At 39.3% G+C, this 22,644-nt stretch overlaps 1 protein-coding gene and 1 long non-coding RNA gene across 2 annotated transcripts in view; one reads left to right on the top strand and one right to left on the bottom strand.

Moving 5' to 3' along the window:
• The window catches only part of LOC141746852 (uncharacterized), a 76,150-nt gene that overhangs the window by 15,537 nt on the left and 37,969 nt on the right, over positions 1-22,644 (bottom strand). The gene's annotated exons all lie outside the window — the stretch shown is intronic.
• CXCR4 (C-X-C motif chemokine receptor 4) lies at positions 13,057-16,426 on the top strand. The gene is made up of 2 exons (XM_074595869.1): positions 13,057-13,194; positions 14,815-16,426. Exons 1-2 carry the CDS (start codon positions 13,156-13,158, stop codon positions 15,874-15,876), a joined length of 1,101 nt encoding a protein of 366 aa, XP_074451970.1. The 5' UTR covers positions 13,057-13,155; the 3' UTR covers positions 15,877-16,426.

Below are 22,644 nucleotides of genomic sequence, written 5' to 3'. Positions count from 1 at the left end.
CTGCAGGGAAAGAACTAAATAAACTCTTTTTATTCCGTAGGTAGGTCCTCATGGTTAGGAATGAGACTGGTGGGACCCTGGGGGCTGTTATAGCACTACTGTACAAAAAATAAAGCCCTCCATCTATGGAATTCCTGGAATCAGAACAGGAAAAAATGCTGTTTTGGTGAGCTGTTGTGGTGATAATTTTGGTCCTGGGAGGATCTTTGTCATGTGGTTCAGTGGAGAATATACTACAGGTTGTCCACTGTTACAATTAAAAAGAGAGTTGTCCCCTCTGCATCATTTCACAGTTCAAGGGTCATAAAATGTGTGTGTGTATATGTGAATGTGTACTTGTGTATGCGTGCAAGAAACCAGAGGAGCAATCCACAAAGGTTTCCTGTTTAATAGTAGTAGAAAGAAAATTGCTATTTGATAGAGATAAAAATACATTTTAAATGTTTTAATAATATGGTGGGCAAACCGATAAAGAGATTTGCTATTTAAAAGCAAGAGATGGAAATTATAAAGTAATACATATTTGACTTTATTTCGTTGTGCTCTACTTGCACTAGGAATAAAATAGGTTTTCCTGTTTTGAAAGCCCCCAGTCTTACACTTCCACTGGCACTGCGTTGCTTTCTGCACAAATGCACCAACATGTATTACCAAAGAACTTTTTATCTGTCTATTTGTATTTAAAATATTTCTCACAGAAATAAAATTTAAGTAAGTAAGTCCATTATTTTCTCTGCTTTCTCTTGTCTTTTTTCCTTGGATGATAAATAAGTTTCTGTGAATCTGGTACTATCCCTGTCCTTACTGAGCTAGGACAAATTTCCCCTAAGGCCCCCACTTCCCTCTGCATTTTCATTTGTCATTCTGCTCAGCCTGCAGCAATTCAAACAGACCTGCTCTTTGGCTGAGAAATCTTCACCTCTTCCTATCCACCAGGATAAGGTTGCTTTTCTTTGGTTTTGTGACAAATGAAAATAAAAAAGAGGGACTATCAACTTCATCTGTCACCATCTTTTCATGCTCTTGTCCCTCCATGACCTTACTGTCTCTGTTCCTATTTGTTTGCTCCTTCTGAACTTATTGTTCATCTTTCCTTCTTTGCTACTCCTCACTCTCTTCACTGTTTAATGTAACTTTTCCCAAAGCAGCCTTCATCCCACAAATAAAAAGCTGTTAACTTCAAGGTGATTTCTGCACCTCGAGAACAACACCGGGATCCAGATTGTGCTCGGCTCCATACTCCTTTCATTACTTTTTTGAAAACCCAGATGCATAAATTCAACTGGCTCCTAGAGAGATTATATTTCTGTTATTATCACTTACAAGTAAATAATTGAGCTGATATTGATCCTTCTGTTATTTCTTGTATGATATTTCTGTTGGACGTGCTATTCTGAGATGATTGTACATAAGGCTTTATTTCATTATTACACATACAAGCATTGTATATACAGCCTTATTTTCACATTTCCCCTTTATGCTTTACCACTAAATTAACTCCCTTTCTAGTTTAATTCTGGGGGCCCTGCTCACAAGCTCTCTCTCTGAGAAGGAATTTACCCGTATGGAAATTGGTTTCCATGTGATGAATATTACAAAGAATCCCAGGCAGACTTGCCAGTGTTTTGTTACCCAGAACTAAGAGTCTTTTCAGGGGCTTTAGAACAAAGAATAGGCATGAGGCCAGTTAAACACTCACTGCCATTTCTTGTCCATCTGTCCCTGATTGGAGTGTAACAAGTTGCACAGGTTTTGCTTTGCAATCAATTAGACATTACCTAGACGTACAGACAACTTGTGTTCTTTATTTCATTACTTCAATTTCATTGTGTACATCCAATTTATAAGAACAGACACAAATGCACATTCAAATTCTACAGAACATTTAACATGAAAAGACATATTCTGGTAGCACCCAAGCTACCATTCCAATAATTAACAAAACCAACTTTCCAAAGGATTTGTGATTGCGGTTGTATTCTCTAATGTCTAACATAATGCACCCAAAGCATTTGCTGCTTAGACTGCAGCCTTTCCCTCAGTGGAGTACTAATTAAAAAATCGAAGTCTAAGAACACAATTAAACTTTGCTTCTACCGTTTCAGGCACTGACCTCCTCCTAACCCCTAAATTTTGGCTCTGTATGTTTACATTTTGCTTTTACTTGCCTCTTCTTGCCTTTGATTGCTACCTTTCTTATAGGAAACCACCTTCCACCGGCAATAAGACAGACAGATGATGAAAAGGCTCTTCCGTCTCCTTGTTCGTAAGATTTGAATTGTTTGTGTTTGACTAGTATTCAAAGACTAACACTTTGGTTGTGACTGGCTATTCTCAAATCTTCTCTACAATAGTGGTTCTTACAGAGTCAGGAACTACTGAATAAATTATTTTGATGGGTTTTTTGTGATAAACAGCAGTACAGAACGTGACTGATTTTATATGTTACTCTAAGATCTGTGTTTTCAAAGTGCAAATACTTACACTTGACACAAGCAGTACAGTCGCTGTATTGGTCAACGGAGACTTACTCACCAGCTCTGGCATAGATTCATGGCTTGGACACTAAAATCTGACATTTGTGGCTGAAAATTGCTTCTCTCTTAGAGCAAAATCAGGATTTTATGAACTACTCAATACTACTTTGTCTTTAGGCACCAGAAGGGTACTTTCTCAGCATTTATCTCCATCTCACATAAAATCAATCTTGCTACCCTAATAGCACCTGAAATCATAAAGAAAGGGACATAAACTCTTGAATTTAACAAAAATGCGTAGTATAAAAGTTACACAAATGCTTAGATTCTGTGATCATCAGGTATGTGATATTTTAACTTTCACAAACATTGCAGCTATCAAAGGAACAGCCTTTTAGATCAGAACCTAGAATAATGGGACTGAACTAGGGTCAACAAGTCGCAACAAATCAGTCAAAGCAGTCAATTGCTTAAAATTCTTTTTTATTGAGAAACTGTTCCTAAAGCTTGTTCCTCTGACAGTTAAAAACTTTTCCATGTTTTTACAATGTGTGTTCACCATGGTATTACATTCCAGTCAGTGGTGTACTAATACTGGTCCAAGTATTTCTTTTCCTTTTCAGATGTCTACTATCCTGCTTCATTGTCCCTTTCAACATTCATTTTGTGAACTAAGGAAAAGAAGCTCTTTCAGTCTCCTCTTGCAGGAGCAGCTCTCCATTCCACACTTCACGCCAGTCATCCTTCTCTGCACCTATTCCATTTGAATTTATTTTTCTTGTTAAGAATTGTAAAAAATATTTCAGAAGACACCTTTCCAGTGCTCTGTACGGCAGCAATGGTACTTCTTTCTCCATTAAGTGTACCCCACTTGATACATTCAACAAGCAAAGACATCTCTTTCTCAGCTGTATATGAGAAATTCAGACTCATTCTGCAATTGGCTGATATATTTATGTTTCTCTCCCTCCTGTCATATCTGAGGATATCCCAGTTTCAACAGTGACACCTCATTTTCCACTAGTAGTGAATTTCAGTAGCTTACTACTTTTTGTCACAAAGCTAATGCAAAATAGTAAGCGTAACTGGTTCCAACGATGAACCTTGAAGAGCTCTACTGATTGCTTTCCTGCAGCCTACTATTTCCCTTTCAGTGTCATCATTGTTATTTCCCTTTATAAACTTCCTCATTCATATTAGGTATATTGTATTAGTTCCCACAGAGTCTAACTTAACCAACTAATCTCGTCAACACTCAAACAGCATCATATGAAGTGCTTTACCGAGGTCCAGACAAGTGGAATCTACTCTATTTCCTTTGCCTAGAAAATGAATTATCAATTAAAGCTATTGAGTAGTCCTACTACAATATACTTTTATAAATTCAACTTCCTTTTTGCTCCATTTTCCCTTTCATTCCACACTTCAAATATTCATCCCACCAGAGGTTGTTCCAAAGCTTTGCATGCCAATAAGACAACTGAAGCAAGAGTAGCCTGTGTTATTCTTTTTAAATGTAGGCCGTGCATTTGCCGTTCAATAGTCACATGACTTTGCCCTGGTTTTGACAGATTTATTAAAACCTAACTGTTTCAAGACTTCTCATTTCACACAGTTCTTTCAGAAGTTGATGGAGCTGATATGGTTCTTCTGATCTGATCACATGGCACTTCTTGAGCTTTGCTTCCACATCCAGCAGGGCAGTTTCCATTTCTATATACACATTCATACTCATTCATATTAGGTACCTTCGCCTTTGTACACTTACTCAACGCCTCCAATGTTTTTGAAAGGTGAGAAAAATCTATAATTAGTTTCTCCCCTCATCTGAATTACACTGCTCCTTCCACTAGACTTAGATCCTTTTTATAGATCTATATCAAAGCAGCAGAGGAGGATTCCACTTTTCACTAAAACACATTTAGAAATCTTTCTAAGACTGACTTGTAAGATACATGTAAAAAACAAATCAAGTCTCTTCTAATTCCTAAGTGCATTTTGACAAATTCCAGTAAAGTTACTGAATTTCCAAATTCAGTAAAATGTAATGTATTTTGTATTGAACACGATGCTAAAGTGGTTTGTTAGTTTGGTTTCAGTTTTAAACCACGCAACAACCAATCCATCCCAAAAGACTTTATTTTGGTGGAATAATTGTTATCAAGCGACTTTGCTTTAACAGATTCTTTGCTTAGAAAAGAAGAGGGAATAAAAAACACAGCTTTCAAACCACAGAGCAACCGTTGAAAACTTAAAACCACAATACCCAAGAACAGACTGAGCCTATGATTACCTAACATAAAATGCGGTTTAAACTGGGCATCATACCAAGTTTTTCACAGAAACCCAAGGGGAAAATGGAGTATAAGTATCCATGGTTACAGTGACCCTTGCTTGGCACCTGAAGAGATCTTTCTAGAAAAAGACAGGTAGAGACATTTATCAGGGTCCTCAGAAGTAGCAAAGCTTCTTCCTGTTTTTATAAGTTAAAAAAAAAAAAAAGATAAAATGGCACTTAGTACAGACTGTCCTGAATACAGACTGTAACCTAGAAATATTTTTAGAACTCCCCTCCTGTATGTTTTTCACAGTATTCACTCAGTACTGAAAAATAACCTCAGAAATACAGAACCAGCTACTTAAAATAATGGCAAATTCCTAAAATAACAAATTCATTTATAAAGTGAGTATTTCAAGACTGAAGTCTGTCTCCCCATGTTCAGTTGCACTGAACTCATGAACGAAGGAACAGGATCGCAGGCTGCAGTTCTAATGGAGAAAGTTTGAAGTGTATATTAAGACAAATTGGAACAGTCACTTCTAAGTACTGAAGCTTCCACACTCCCCGTACTTCTGTTCAGCTGCACCTTGGAGGGTAATGATATAGCTAAACACAGACAACAGTTTGCTTGGATGGCATTTTTTCTTACTTCACTAATACTTACTCACCTGTTCGCTGTTTATGCATACGTTTGGGGAAGACGTTTTTAAAACGTATGCTGATGCATAACTAGGTACACTGAAGCGTGAACAAACATGCACACATGAACAAAAATTCATGACAACAAATTTTCTAGATGCTTCTCCTATGTGTGCAATCATCTGGTGAGACAGTGAAAAAAGAGAGCTGAACTGAGTTTGGTTGGTAAGTTCCTCTCTCCCTGTCAGAGAGGAACACAGCTATTTCACATTAAGGTCCATGTACAAGCCAAATGCAGTTCTCCTTATGAAAATGGAAAAGGCAGGAAGAGATTTTTAATGCTTTTTATTTTCTAAAATGCTCATCTTCTATTCTTTATGCTCCTTAAGGATTCTGCCTCACTTTCTCTTGTAGAGGTGAAGGCTCCACAGTTCCATGTTATACAACAGATTTTTGTTAAATCATCCAACTGTATAGACCTGATCTGGATCAGGTGTTAGCACGCTATCACTTTTCTGTCAGATCAGCCAGAGCACATGCCATGATGTTGCAACGTCTTCATTCCAGACATTATGGAAATGATGTGAATGATGCCTGGTTCAGCATAAAGTTTGTCCAAAGATGTCTGTTCCACTTTCTAAAAATGAATTTGACCCAGCAAGATGAAAGCTTAGCAAGTTCAGTTGTAAGAGATCAGCTCTTTATATCACGTGGCTGGAGCACTCTTTACGCAGTAAAATTATATTTGCCTCCCCATTAAATCAGCAACAGAGGTTCAACATCCCAATCACTTCTTCAAGCAGTTCTGCTTTCATAGAGGTTGGTCACCTAATGACTGAGAAGAAATTGTACCGTGTGACCTCAGTGATTATTTACAAAGATTAGGCCCTAAATCCTACCAAATTTTGAAAACAGCAAGAGCAAATATCACCATTCATAACCAATCAGCTGAAAATAATAAGTGCGTAATAACATGCTCATTTCACTGGCAATTAATGAACAGAGAAAGGAACATACCTGCCATATTCCTACAGCTCTCTATCTACATTCTTATCTTAGACTATAAATAACTGGATATACCTGTATATGTGTACTTATTCATGGTATTTAAGCAAGTACTGTATATTGAGGGCTCGACTGCAACACTGAAAATATGGCAACATTTAATGGAGATTTTTTTGGTTGTTTTAGAAATGTTGGGTCATGTTTTCAACAGACACCAAACCGATGGACAGTTAACGAGTAAATGCTCTCAATTATATTACCCAAGTAGGAAGCACTGACTCAAAAACGTAAACCCAGTCTTACTCCTGCACCTCCTGAAAAAAGGCAATATCTCAATGGCATACTGCTTCCAGCAGTAAAACCACGATTGCAATTCTAAAGTGAATTTTCAGGGAAATAGTGGGATAACCAAAAGAAACAAATGATGGGAATGCACATCACTGAATTCGGGCAGTGATGAACAACAGATTCAGCCACCAATTTTGGGAGGAAGCAGAGACAGGAGCAATCCCTGGCATGCAGATTCAAAAACGAGTATGCAAGCTGAGGTTCAGCACCCACATGTACAGACTTTATTTCAAAGCTGTTGCAACAAAACTAAAACATTTGTGAGCTTCAGACTGCTAAACTGAGCTAAACAGGAAGAGTTGTTTCTCCTACTTTGCTTTCAGTGCCACATTTTTGACACAAAACAAGGGGGCAAATCAGCTAAAGAAATTATTTCAGCAAGCTCAGACACTCACAACGTGAAAAATCAATACCTACTACCGCATCCAAAGAAAGGAATTAGAAGAAATGTGTGAAAAGGATAAAGAAAATATGGCACATGCTAGCATGCTTTGCTACATCCCAAGCACACAGTTCCACAGACGCCATTTCAACAAAAGACTGATCAAAAACTGTCAGGGTGGAAACACAACATCAAAATGCTATTTCCATTGTGTAGAGCACACGGGCTTAATGTACACACGCGTAAGTGGATGTGTTTTGATCCAGGCGACTCTGGGCACTGCTAGTAGGAGAGGCACGAGCACATGGTCTGATGGACCTATTTTGAGTCATAGAATAATTCCGGTTGGAAGGAACCTCTGGGTTCAAAGCTAGACCAGGTGGCTCAGGGCCCTGTTCAGTCTATTAGTCTCCAAGTAGCGATGTTCTGTTTACACTGGAGAAGTGATGCACAGTCACAGACATAACTGTATTTCTAAAGCTATGTACTAAGAAATCATGAAATTGTGAAACTGCATACATGTATATATGAATATCTGAACTAGATTTTCTAATTTTCTCCATATGCTCTTAAAACAGGAGTTTAGCATGGTCCTACAGAAGGAAATCCTGTCCTTATTAATGCAAACTGAACTGCCAGCAAGTTTTTGATGGAATTTTACAGCATAAAAGAACGTAGAATCACAGAATCATAGAATTGCCTAGGTTGTAAGGGACCTTTCAGTCATCTAGTCCAACCATCAACCTAACTCTGACAAAAACCATCACTAAACCATATCTCTAATATCATAAGAAACACATCTCACAGCTAAGCAGAAATCTATCTGAATGCTATGAAAGCCGAAATCCTGCCTGGTTATAGTAAAGAAATTACTTGTGATATAATTAGGTAGGTTTTAGTTTGTTTTCATAATTCTGATCTGACCGCAAGTCTGGAAAAAAACCACTTCAACGTGTCTCCAGAAGTGTTCTGCTATATAATCATCAAAGATAAAACCTTCAGCTTCAGTGATATGCAAATGAAGACATGTTTGTTAAAAGGATTAACAAAGTTGTTCAAAGCATCTTTTTAGTCTACTCTGCTTCCAAACAAACAATAAACTGTCCGCATGCAGTGAGATTTGCTAACCCATAAACATAGCCAAATGGAGGAAGAAGATCAGAACCTTAATGAGTTTGGTCCCCTTTGAATTTTAGCTGATCAGTGTCACCAATAATTTCAACAGGCTCTAAAATAAGCACTTGCTGTCTTCAAAGTGCCTTGCAAACATCAACCAATTAATCCCTACAACTCTCCTCTGAGGTAGGTAAGTAGGTATTGTTATCCCCATTTTACAGTTGGGTGAACACAGTCAGAAGGGTTAAGTGATTTGCTGCAGGCCACAGATGGAGGTGGGATTAAAACACAAGAGTGACTATGATTCCTTTTAGAGGACAGCACTTTTTTTTCCTGCTGACTTTTCTGTGCTGACTTTAGACATCTTGGCCTTGTGGCAATGCTTTAAGGAAACAAAACAAATTCTCCTTGTTAAAAGCAAGGAACCATAAAGAAATCTGTCTTTGATGCCAACACTTTTGTTGCCTTATGCTGATGTAAGGCTTTTCTTTTAATTTTCTTCTGATATTCAAGTATCATTCTTTTCATAGAGGGACTTATTCCTGTGGTAATGTAACATGCTACCAACTGAAAGATATGTCCTGCTCCTTTGCAGATTTTATTTTGTCTTTCTGCTTTCAAATCAGTAAATTTAGGTGGCACCCTGCCCAGAAAGTGGGCAGACACTCTCCTTCCAGGACCGGGGTAACAGTCGGTAGGCTTGTTCCACTGCAGCACAGGCAGAAAGAGATGGAGACAGGGAGCTCTGAGAACCAAGAGCAAAGCAAGCCATTAACTGAAACCCAACTCCAGCAAATCGCTTGTAACCATTCTAACAGGCGGGAGATTGATACCTTTCCCACTTCAACAGAAAGATCAGATGGAAAAGGCAGGGTATATCCTTTTCCTCTCTATGTATACAACTTTGGTCCGCCTGAAGACCCATTTGTCATGCAGTCAATCCAGCATATGGTAATAAACATTACAGTTTTATAAGGAAACCACTTTTCACCTAGAGGCAAGCAAGTCCACAACATCAGTTCCCTGGAGTATTTTTTAGGATAGAAAAATCCACTACTCGAAGGTAATGTCTTGCAAATACTGAGCGCATTCTCTGTTATGTTTTAGAAGACGCTCCCCCCACTTTCAGAAGCCTTCCAGTACAGGAATTGACACATACAGAGAAAATCAGTGAATATTTGAAAATTATTAATTTCCTACTATGTAGTACAGTAATTTCAGCACTATTGCTGGTTATGTATTTTTAAGATACAATCATCTATGTGTCCTGAAAGGATTAACAGTAAAAAATAAGGAATATTTTATTAATACCATTGTAATTATTACATTACAGCCGTATTTATATATTACATAAATGAGGGATCCTATCTCCTTTGTGTTAGGTGTCACCCACAGACAATGGTGTCCTCAATCTTTTATTAGCTAGAAGTTTACTTTGTTAAAGATGCTTGTGAAGCCTTCAAATTAAGTAATTTAAAATAGTTAAATAAAGTGAAATTTATTTTTCAATTTCTGTGGATATTGAATCAAAGTGGTACTTTTCCCATTAGAAAGGTTTATTAGAAACTATTTTGCTCTTGCATGACCAGCATTCATATCTTTTTTTAGGAGACAAAAAAGTAGGTTAATGATTCACAACTTGAGGAATTGTGTTGTTTGCATAACAGTATAAGAACATGTAGGATTTTGAATCTCAGAGGGCACGTATTACATACATGCCTTAGGAAGGGTCTGATTTTCACAGTAATTCTGTGACCAGAAAAACATGTAATGCAAAACATAAGCTTGGAAATTGCTATTTGCTAGCTCTGTCTTAAGAAGATTTGTAGCTAGCTCTGATTTACATGCTCTGCAGAAACAGCTCCTTTCTTTTATCACTTTGGAAATCATTAACTTGCCCTCGATGGTCCTCTGTGCAACAAAGGAAGTTTTCACATGGATTTTCTGATAGGAGAAACAAAAGAGGTCAGATAACAAAACAGCAGTGTGAACGACAGTTTTAGAGGACCTTCCTCCAAACACATTTCAGTGACATCTCATCAGATAGGGTGTCAGTCCCCAAATTTCCCACCACTCAGCACTACCACGCTTCAGGGCTATTCCATGGAACTAGATCATTCCTCAGGTCTGACTTTCTTATACTATCTATGAATACAATGTCACTGTCCCCTATCTTATTAATTAATTAAATCAATTTTCACATAATATGCTTTGCTGTTATGCGTCTACCTGCACAGTAAAATGGAGGTGTGATAACATTTACCTACTTGGGCTGTAATTACACTTCCAGTTCTGTGCATCGATACCCCACATGTCAATGCACTCCATGATATCTACCCCAATAAATAACCAACCAACTCTCAAACTTGTCAAGTATCTCTAGAGTTCATGTACATATGGGGTTTTTTGCTCATCTGCAACCATTGCCACAAGCCATCTGCACTACAAGGATATTTTAATGTCCTGCAATGCATACATAGAGAAGGAGCAGTGTTTAAACTTCTGTGCGCCTCTAAGATGTTCTCCATAAAAATACACCTCTCACCCATATGATTTTCTGGCAAGGTAGGATCCAATTTTTCCTAAAAGTTCATCTCCCGTATATGCAGCTCCATGTCGTGATTGGTTTTTTAGCACCTGTTCAATAAGCGTATTTCTGAAAATCTGGTTCACATGTTTGTAAGTTCAGTAGGCTGGAGAGCCTTTCAGCAAAAACTGCACGGCAGTTGCGGGTGCCATGAGCTGGGCATCCTCAGTAAGTGAAAAAGCGAAAGATGATCCTATAGACATGATCCTACTCATCCATATATAAAAAATTCCCTCATCTGCTCATTTATCTTCCTGGTGATCTAACGCTGGGCTGCACGTTACTTTGGCATGTATTTTCCTATTTGTAAGTCTAGAAAGTAACGAAGACATCACAGATTCTATGGAAAATAAGGGACGAATAGCAATAATTATAATTTTGTCACACTTGTTTTTAAAGAAGTTTAGCAGAGTAGAATTATGGTCATGTAAGTATTGAAAAATGGGGATGCAGTAGAAGATTTGTTATTTCTGTAGAATTCTAGCACAGAAACCCTCTCAAATTTTTCTGGATATAAGCTCAAAGTAGATATTGAGTTTTCCGAAGACTGCCAATTCCTGAGTTATAACCAATTAAAGCTTGCTTTTAATGCAACTTGTATATGATATTCCAGACCTGCTAACAAAACATGAATTGCTATCAAATTATGATGTAGTTAACGAAGGTAATCATGTCATAAGTCATACCTTACACACGTTTTTAACAAAAATAATCAGTGTTATTAATCATAACCAAACTCATACTCACTGTAGTGCAGGAGGAGTTCTAGAACTTTTAGGGGAAGAGTAAGAGTGTGACTCTTGTCAAATACCTGGAAATAATCTTTGCATCTAAAACTGGTGGCTAACTCAGAGCACGTAAACTGGTAATAGGGGCATTTAGGAATAAAACTTTTGTCAAACTTTCGTTTTATTCATCCCTTGAGGCTACAGGGTAATTTGAGCATATTGTTATTACATAAAGAACACCCTTCTCCCTTCTTCTTCTTTGCACTCCAAATTCCAACAGTAAAGACTAAATCTATATAACTGAATCAACTATTCCCAACATAGATACTCACTATGGTGTGATTTGTGAAACCAGGGGGGCCAAAAATGACACACTATTCTAATAAAAATCTTCTCTGCAAATTAGTTTACCTGCATGAATATCAACAGTATTGAGACCCCAGAGACAACTGCAAAGGAAATCCATGATTCTGTTTTATTTTTCTTTATATTTGGGTTGGTTTTCCCTTGCAAGCCTATTTTATTATTGCTAGTTTTATCCTACATATACAATTTCAGCTGCTTATCTTTTTTCTTTTTTTTTTTTTTTTAAATTACCCAAGTACTGGAAACAGATCATTACTAAAGATATTCACACTTCACATTTAAAAAACTTAATTTACCAAGCTTGAGACTAAGGAGAAAGACAAGCAGTGTTCCTGATATTAGTGGGCAAATAGAGAGGTTTGCTATTTTTTGATGACAAGACATTGAGCATGCAAATCCATGGTTTTAAAGGAAGTTGGCAGCACCGTTATTTTGACAATGTTTAATTTTCTTCCTGATTTCGATTGTTTCCTTAACATATTTCTTGTAGTGTTTCAAAGCCTTTTGGGACAATGAACCATCATCGTATCTCAGACACGCTGAGGAAGCACCTGCATCTCCCTATCAGACTTCTCACCCAAAACCACAGACGCCAGAGGAGTTCACCTGCAGCTCACCTCATCTTGCAGCCCCTGAAAGGTCTGCAGAACCTCTGAACCTCTCGTCCCTCACTGAGGACCATCCCCTTACTTCTGCCTCTCCCAGTACACTCTCTCCACAGCAGGGATGAGAGACAGCTCCGAGGGCTGAGATGACTGTATTTTGAAGGGTGTGCAGGACCTCTCCTCTTCCTCCTACATCACGATTCCTGGACCAGTGACTTCACCCGGAGCTCGCCGGGGGTACCCATGGCAACACGGGGCCCGACAACACACTTCAAAGCACTTTCTTGAGAGGAAATTCAAAAGCCCGCTTGTACGAACACATCAATCGGAGGGTGGCAAATGCCCCTGTGAGGAGCAACGCCCCCGCGGGCATTTTGGGCAAGTGCAGTTCCCATGCCCCGGCGCCGCAGACAAAGAGCGGTCGGAGGCGCCCGCCCGGAGCCCGGTGACACCCGCCGGGGAGGAGCCGGGGGCGGGGGGGGGTAGCCGGGGAACTTATAAGAGCCGCGTCCCGCCAGAAGAGCCGGGGCGTGTGTTTGGTGCAGCTGCTGGTGACGGCGCGGGGAGAGGCGCGGCGGCGGCAACAACAACAACAAGCAGTCGATAGCCCAGAACCGTTAGATGGCTCAGAGCATGGACAACAGCCTCGACAGCCTGGATGTAAGTGCCGGGAGCTGCCCGCCGCGCTCGCCCATGTGCGCCCTGTTTGCAAACAAAGGTGCCCCCGGCGGGGATCGCCCCGGGGAGCGGGGCCGGGGGCCGGGGGGCGCGGGGCCGGGCGCCACCTCCCGCTTGCCCGCCCGCCGAACGGCCGGGGGTCTGCGGGGCGCAAACGGGCAGGGCTCGGCCCTGACCCCCCGCCGCCGCCGGCTCTGGCCGCAGCGCTTCGGACCTCGCTGCGGCTGCAGCCGCTGCCGGACTCCCGCTTCTTTCCTCGGGCTTTGCTGCTTGGCCGTCAGTTGCGGTGACATGTGGCGCCTTTCTGGGCTGACAAACGCCGGTAGAGCAGTTGGAGCCACGGGGATGATGAAGGGGGAGAAAGAAGCGAGGAAGTTTGGAGTGATTTGGCTCCCGGGAATGGCATCTCTGCCCCGGTGCCCGCCCTAATCTCGCTGGGGCTGGGAGCGGCGGGGAGCGGACGCTCCGGCCCGTCCAGCCGAATCGCGGCGGCGTCCCGCTCTTCCGGGGCCCGCTCTTCTGCCGCGGGGTTTTGAAAGTAGTTGGGACCAAAACGGGAGATCTTTGGCAAGTTCCAACTTTAATCCGCAGTTAGTGCCCGCATTGGAGCTGGTGCACCCGCATGTGAAGTGCTGCGGGACATTCGGGGCGCATCCCCGGGGTCAGGGGTTCACCCTATAGAGGGCACGAAAACCAAAATCTGAAAAACGGAGGAATTAGTTGCACGTAGCCAGGTGGCACTCGCCCGCCTGCATTTGCTTTTCAGCGCGGTGGCCAAAACCGTTGGTGGTTTCCTGATGCGCTTTCATGCCCTCACCAGAATTTCGCTTCCTTTTTCCACTGCTGCGCTCAGTTTGGCAGCTTTGGCAGCCTGGCTGCAGCTCGGCAGGGCCCCGCCACCGCCGGGGGGGGACAAAGGGAGGGGAACGTGGCTGGTCCTGATGGCCCTCCATGGGGTTTGAGTTCCCCTGCTTAAGGTCACCTCGTCCTTTCTTTTCTTTATGGGCTTTGGGGTGGATTTTTCTTTCTTGTCTCTCTGTGTGGAGTTGTCAGTTGCTTCTCAGCAGGGAATTCTTCCTATTATTTATCCTTTATTACATCAGCCGAGGGTACCTTCACTATTTCTCCTTGACCCCATCCCCTTAATGAGGAGGGACTTTGGAGCAGCATATTTTCTGTCAATTTTTTTTTATAGCTCCCTGTTGTAAGAATTAAATGGCATGGGTGATATTCTGCACAGAGCAACCTCTCATATCCAGCACTTCTGGGCTCTTCCATGTATCCAATTAGAGCATCAAAGTGATCAGAACCAAACATATTTCTGGGAGTCACCATTATCTTTCTTTCCACTTTCATTCTCTGTCCTTAGTTACAAGATTTTACTCCTTAGAGAAAGACAAAGGAGGTTTTTTAACTTGTTCTTATTTGCTGTATATTTTTTATATATATATAAAAATATAAATTCTATTTTCCCATCTGGTTTTCAAAAAGTTTTCCTATTCATGGTGATGGTGACTGTTCAGGCAACTCATAACATACTGTCAGTCACACAGAGTAAGCTTTTGCAGAATACCTAACATCTAATTTTTTTTCATTTTTTAGCTGTCCTCCGGGTTAATCATTGAATTTTCTGATAATGGCACGGATGAGATTGGTTCAGGTGACTATGGAGACTACGGAGAGCCATGCTTTCAGCATGAGAATGCCGATTTCAACCGGATCTTCTTGCCAACGATCTACTCCATCATCTTCCTAACAGGAATAATCGGCAATGGATTGGTTATTGTTGTTATGGGCTACCAGAAGAAACAAAGAAGCATGACTGATAAATACAGGCTGCACCTCTCTGTGGCTGACCTCCTTTTCGTCATCACCTTGCCATTCTGGTCTGTGGATGCGGCCATAAGCTGGTACTTTGGGAACGTTCTGTGTAAGGCAGTTCATGTCATTTACACAGTCAACCTCTATAGCAGTGTCCTGATTTTGGCCTTCATAAGTTTAGATCGTTACCTGGCAATAGTCCACGCTACCAACAGCCAGCGACCACGAAAGCTGTTGGCTGAGAAGGTGGTGTATGTAGGCGTATGGCTACCAGCTGTGCTTTTGACGGTGCCTGATATCATTTTTGCCAGTACTAGTGAAGTAGAAGGAAAGTATCTATGTGATCGCATGTACCCCCATGAAAACTGGCTGATTTCTTTCAGATTTCAGCATATCTTGGTAGGACTTGTCTTGCCTGGTCTAATAATCCTGACGTGCTACTGTATTATAATATCTAAGCTGTCACATTCAAAAGGCCACCAGAAGCGCAAAGCCTTGAAGACAACAGTCATCCTCATCCTCGCCTTCTTTGCCTGCTGGCTGCCATATTACATTGGCATCAGCATCGACACATTCATCTTGCTCGGAGTCATCAGACATCGTTGCAGCTTGGAGACGATAGTGCATAAATGGATCTCCATTACCGAAGCCCTGGCATTCTTCCACTGTTGCCTGAATCCAATTCTGTATGCCTTCCTGGGTGCCAAATTCAAAACATCAGCACAAAACGCCTTGACATCAGTTAGCAGAGGATCAAGCCTCAAGATTCTTTCAAAAGGCAAACGTGGGGGACATTCTTCTGTTTCTACAGAGTCCGAGTCTTCAAGTTTCCATTCCAGCTAACACTGCTCCTTGGCACCATTTTATAAATAGACACTTTAAAGTTGCGCAAAGTTTCAGAAAAACAAGACTGACCATAATGTACAGATTTATTTACAGTTGGAATTTTATATTGTTTCTTTTAGTCTCTGTGAAGTTTAATTGACTTATTTATATAAAAAAAACTTTCGTATCGATGACAAACTGTCTAGGCAGGTCCTGTGGACAAGTGGTTAGTTCACAAAAGTTTTAGTGCTTGTCTGTATGTATAGATATGTGAACTAAACACTTCCGGATTGTAGCAAGTGACTGTTAAAAGTTTAGAAAATATTTCTCTGTTGTTTTATATGTATATGTTTTCGGTGTTGCTGTTAAATCCTTAAAAACTTTGGCTGGAGAATTTTACCTTACTACAAGATGTTTGGTTTACAATAGCTTAACTCTGCTGTAGAAATGGCACTTATAACCAAAGCCTCCTCTGTTACATGCTAGGGTTTTTTCCCCCCATTCTCAGTAATTGATGGTTTGCAAAATTTTCTGTTCAAGGTAAATAAAAGTATATGACAAAAAGTTATTTTGAGTGGTATTTTTATTTCTAGTTAAATGTTTTTCTCAATGCTTTTATTTACAATTCTCAGTGCACAATAATTTCTTTGAAAATTGCAGGGCTCTTGTATGAAAAGCAGGAAAATGAGTTTCAGTACATACTGATTATTCAGTTGACACCTGCGAGTTCCAAGTCATTTGTTTTTTTCACCAGAATACATTTACTCCAGTTAACATTATCTTTAGAATGACTTAAACTAGCACTTTAAACAAAGAACTTTTAGAGGGCAAAATATCTACAAATGAAACCAAATCTATTTAAGCAATTGCTAAAAGTTTACAGCCTCTTAGGAGTCAAACATATTACTGCATGTGACTAGCCTTTATGCCATGCATATAAAGTCAGTCCTACATTTCTTCTGCCTTTTGCTGTTCTTCTAAACTAAGTTTCACATCTTAATAGTAATCAAAAGTAGCTGAATCAAAGCCATTTTGCTATTTGACATGGCATTTGGACTAGAAATAGTTATTGGTGTATCTCCTCTGTGGAAGGTAAGTGTCTTTTCTCTTGGAGCTTTCCCTATCCTGTTTACATCCAGATTTTCTGAAGATAATATAAATTTCTTAACACTCTTTTTAAAAATCCAGAATGTATACCAGTTCTTTTTAAAAATATTTTTTTAGTAGGAACAAGTTAGACTACAGAATTCCTAATAATTAATGTTGAAATCTTATTTATCTAAGTTAGTCATATCTTCATGTTAGTAGAGTGCATTCAAAAGTAATGAATACCCGAGGTAGAGCTATTGAGAATATTTGTATGTTCCCACATTAAAAAAAACACAAACACAATTGTTACTGATCTATATATAATTAACAGTTTAGAAGTCAAAAAAAAGTAAAAAAAAAAACCCCAGAGAATACCTACTAGTCACACAGAACTGAAATAAGCAACATGGATATTTCAATATTACCCAGAAATGTGTTTCCAGAAGCACAGCACCCTAGTGATTTTGTGGAGCATGTACCCCTATGTTAAGCTATATGTTAAATTGCATGTTTTATTTTAGATATTTTCATAAATACAAGACCTTTCTGTTTTCAACCTCCCTCCTTCTCTCCAGCTGCGAGGCTGCAACCGTGGCTGCATCCTGCACACTTTTGCCCTTGCAATGGCAGTAGTAGTCATCAGATTCTATGGCGAGCTGACTCAGTTTGCTGAACCAGCACAAAACTAACCTGGCAGAAAAAAAAAATAATTTTCCAGCAATTTAGTGAATTGAATGAGCTTAATGAGGAATCCAACAAGCACTACAAAAGTGCAAGACCCTGTAACCTGGAGCCAGGCAGAGGGAGAGAAAAGTGAGATAAAAGGAGGAGGAAGCAGATCCCCTCTCTTAGCAACAAAACATTTAGTTCAACTCTACAGTAGATCTTCACTCAATATGACATAAATTAACAACAGAAAAGATGCATTCTCAAAAAAAAAAAGGTCTCACTTTCATCAAGTTGTTTCTCCTTAACAGAGTTGAGAAATGAGGAAAACATGGTATAGGAGCAGAGCTTCTTAAATGGTTTGTTTTTGTTGTTCATTTGTGTGTTTTCTTAATTTAGTGAGGGTTTCCCCGTGAAGAATTTGTTGTTCTAAATGATTCTGATTTCCACCCCAGCCCAATCAATCACTGTGATTTAATTGCACTTATAAAGTACTTATTGGCTATCAACAAACTGATGCTTATTTGTTGAGGATATGTTTAGAGCCCTTTAGCATTAACTTAGATTATTCCCATTATACTTCACAGTCAGCCAACTGTTAGCTCAAGCAGAGAGTTAGCAGGAAAGAGGGTGCAAGACAAAATAAACTCAGCAGTCCATGTTACTGCCAAAGACCGCTAAAAGGACACTTTAAACAAACAACAGAAAGCATTTGTGTAGAAAATAAATTAGCAAAATTAAAACATAACCCATGCCCCTGAAGGATGAGACCTACATTAGTTTTATAAAACTGCCTTTGTTTTCAGGGGAATTAGTGAAACTATGGACAGAAGGACATCCTGAAAAGGAGTTGCAAGATCATTGGGGTTTTGCTCCAGCAAGGAAAATGAGTCAAAAGCCACATGTATTTATCTTTAAATAACTTTATGTATCCATAAATATGAATATAACATATATTTGTACTCTTTACAGAGCAAATATTTGCAAAATGAATTAAGTTGTCATGAGGAAACATAGTAAGAAATTATAAATCCAGTTCTGTCCTTTTACCTCTGAGTAAGTTAGAGAAAATCAGGCAAGTTTCTCTCAAAGCCACTGAGCTATTCCAAATATACCATGTTGGTTATAAATATGGATTTATTCCCTTTTAAAACAAATCACCTTTAAGATGATTTTTGTTGAGCTGTGACTTTTTTCCATCTTTGTGTATCAAAAGTAGTCCCAGTAAGTGTATTTCTCAAAGTCTAAATTCAGTGACAAAGGTGAATAGACCTAATTTTGTGATTTATACATTGGACAAGTCCACATACATCAAGAACTCTTCAAAGTTTTCGAAGAGACTTTCCAAGTCTTTTTCCAAATTATTCCTCTCCAGTATACTGAATAATCACAACATTCTTCCGACATTCTTCAAGACATACACAATGCATAGTCTCAGCATTTTCTGGGTGTCATAAAATAATAGCTGTGCCCAAGTAATTTTAAATATGCAACTCAAGATACAGAACAGAAACCAAATGTGAGTACCAGTGAGTATTGGTTACAAAACAGTTAAAAATGGTACATGGTAATTTAGAAGATTTATAATACATTTACACAGACATTAAATATGTTATAATGTATTTACAAAGACTCTTTCCACAGGATTCAGGCACTAAGTATTTTGCCATGGTTGTTACAATGTGCTAACAGCAATGCTGGGCTAAAACACGGATATTCACCTAATACTATAATGCACACATTTTGAGTGCTTAAGATTAGTGAGAAATCCTTTGGATCATGCAAGGCTAAGCCAAGAACAGAACATGTACACGAACTTACTTTTGCTTCCTCTGAAATGCTGTTTGGAAGTAAGGTTAGAATACTTAAAGCAGTGGGATAAAATTACACTATAATCCACTATTGGTATGGTATATTTTTACTCTGTCTAATCAGGTTGTACAGGGTCCATGTTAGAGGAGCACGTGAAAAGCTGAGTGGTGGTAGCGAGGGTGTCAGATCTAATGTATGCAGGCTATCAAGGGCAGTGAGTAAGGAGTTTCTTGTTTTCTCTTGGCTAGTTTTATGACACAATCATTACACAGGGGGTTCAACTTCTATGCATATACATAAATCAAAACAAAATCACTATGAAAATAAAAAGGAAGTAGCAGTAATAACATGGAGCCATTCATACAAATGAATGGTTTATCTTGTGATGGTTGAGCTCTAGTTGGACAATGTACAAAGTGACCACCTCTAGAAGTTTGGTTGAAAAGGCCATTTTTTATATTGTTTGGGAAAGGAAACAGCATGACGAGGAAGTACTTCCTTGATCCAGGCATGCCTCCAAAATCCCCTAACAATGGAGTATTCTCATATTCTCATAGTGCTGAAACTTAGGAAACACTTAAGCAGATAGGGCACCAGAGTTTTTGCTCAAAGGATGCCACTCCCTCACTTTATGTTTCGAAAGAGCTATACAGACTCTTTTTCACAGCCATAAATCACGTGTCAATTGAAGTTACACAAATGCTGGGATTATTTCTTATAAAGAAGGTATAGATTTCTTAATATATTTTCTCTTTATGCAATAAATTTTCTGGCACTGTTTCAATTTTCTCTGAAAATCTTTAGTCTTTAACAGGATGAAGTTTAAAGATCATTTGTTTTAACATTAACTCTGTTACTATCTTCCCACCATTCTAGTTCTAACAGGACATACAATAAAACTATGCTTACTGTTTTTTAAAAGATATTTTAATAGCAGTTGATTATAAGCATACTTTGTTTTTATTTATATATATTTTTAACATAAGTATATCTACATATATATAAAAATATGGATTATAAGCACCATTTTCAATTGTTGATACAAGTGATCCAGGCTCCAGCACTGCTACTACTGACTTCAGAGGAGTCAGGATTCATTACAAATGTAGTAGGTATTGATTAAAATTACTGTTTTCTTAAAAGGACAGAGGGCTTCACTGACAAACTCCCACTGAATTCAGAGACAGCAGGGAACCTAAAGAATTGTGCTTCCTAAAGTGTATAAACTTATAGCCCAAATCAATTACAGATGAAGATTATGTGTTCCTCTGATTTCAGCCGCAGTCAGAGATCTACAAGAAATTAAATCTTTCAGTATGGAGCAGGTGGAATTGTTCTGCTGAACATAACAGAAATAAATTTTCAGCAAAATGGTTTTCTCTTACTGAAGGCATGCAGACTTTGCATACCCGGCTATGAACAGTCTGACAGTAATTTGTCTTCAGTGGCATAGTGTTTGAAAGAAATAGGTCAGCATTTTAAATATCCTTATCTTTTGGAATTCATACCAGGAACAGCTTCTCACCACACAAACATGTCAAACTACGTAGAAATTATGAGGGATTTTTTTGAAGGGTTACACTGTGAAGAGTTCTTTGGCTTCTGGTTTGGTTTGGTTTTGGTTTGGGGTTTTTCGCTGTTGATGCTGCTTTTTGTTTCTACTATTCTCACAGTTTGTATTCTACTTGACTTTTCCTTTAAAAATACAGCTTTATAGAATCTTTAATCACTCTGTTCTGTTAAGGCTACACACAATACCCTGGACAAGTAAGAAAAAATAGAGAGACTTTCCAAAGAAAAAATACAGCCTTCACAACATTTTCTATGTCTTCTCATGTGCATTTCCCTTCCAACATCTGCTTTTCTTTAGCCAAAAGATAAATTACTTCTATATCGTATGAAAAGTTTAAACTCAAAGGTTGGTTTTATTCTCAAGTTTCTTAAAGTGCAATCACAGCACACATTTGTTTACTTTCTTGGTTCTTTCCTATTCAGCACTCCGTAATCGGGCCAATCTCCCAAAGAGAGGTCTGGATGAGAACGGCTGAGGGGGCTCCTTACCTGCTTGTCAGTGCCATCACTGATGCCAACACAGCTACAAGAACGTGGGCTGTGCATAAATTTGCTCTCACCACTGACGCACTCTGCAAGGCTACAATCAGACCAGACAGCAATAATTATCACTAGTAATACTCCTAATGTATCGCCTTGCCAAAGGTAAGCACAACACTCCTCAACAGACGTAATACAAAATAAACCTGAAAAGTTCATATAGAACATCTTTCCTTAACTCTCCTTTCACAATTACTCAACCTTTTATTGGACATCCCACTTGTCACCTTTCTTGTGTTTACTCCTTTTCAATACTGCCCCCTCTTAGGCCAATATTTGCTTTCTTTTCCTTGGGGAAAATATCTAATGTTTTAAATATCTGTAAAAACACTCATTCTGCTAAGTCTGTCTACATGAGTTCACCAAAGAGAGAAATGTTGGAATGCTTGATAGTAGAAGATGCAACTGGGACCTCAGTTTCCACAGAGCAACTCCATGTCTAAAATCTGTGGAAAGTAACAGAATAATTCTATTTTTTTATAGACACATTTTAATGTGACAGCAATAGACGTGTCTTGTCAATATTAGGTTCATTGCAGGCCTGAAATCTATTATTCCTGCCCTTTGGGGGAGGGAGGAATTACATCTTCTATACAAGTGTTAAGTGCACTGTTGGAACTCGGTACAGGAATGCACTGGTAAGAGAAGTTAGTGTCTCTAACATGAATAAAAGGGAAGAAGGGATTATTGTACGAGGGCATGGTTTCATGTTAGATTTTACTTGACAGCAAAGTAGATTTAATGAGTTCCTGCCCTCTCTTACCGCTTAGTATTTACTACCTTCTTTTCCATGGCCCTTCAGGTCAAGCCCCTCACCCCCTTTGCTTGCTCTCTTTCTCCCAGCCCCATTGTGGAGATTCTTTAATAATGCTAACCTGCATGGAGCTGGGCACTAATAATGCACTGACACAAGGTGACTGAGCTGATCTACTAATCAGCAGGGCCAAAAAGGATAGTCTCACACCTCACAGTCCCCTTCCTTCTCTCCTTTACTCTTTATCTCTCAACCTCTGCTACTCATGTGACTCCTCGGCAAGCCAGTTCAGCTCTTGAAGACTGGAGTTTCACAGGAATTTGAAGCAATCTGACTTTCTCTGCTGGGAAGGT

The sequence above is a fragment of the Larus michahellis genome, chromosome 7 (assembly GCF_964199755.1).
Source record: "Larus michahellis chromosome 7, bLarMic1.1, whole genome shotgun sequence".
Classification (NCBI taxonomy): domain Eukaryota; kingdom Metazoa; phylum Chordata; class Aves; order Charadriiformes; family Laridae; genus Larus; species Larus michahellis.
Note: the sequence above shows the minus strand (reverse complement) of the source record. Positions and strands in the feature narration are given on the sequence as shown.

Bases quoted from the DNA above. Each gene is read 5' to 3' on its own strand.
- CXCR4 (XM_074595869.1), top strand. From the start codon at position 13,156: ATGGCTCAGAGCATGGACAACAGCCTCGACAGCCTGGAT. The intron at 13,195-14,814 runs GTAAGTGCCGGG...TTCATTTTTTAG, and splicing joins ACAGCCTCGACAGCCTGGAT to CTGTCCTCCGGGTTAATCAT.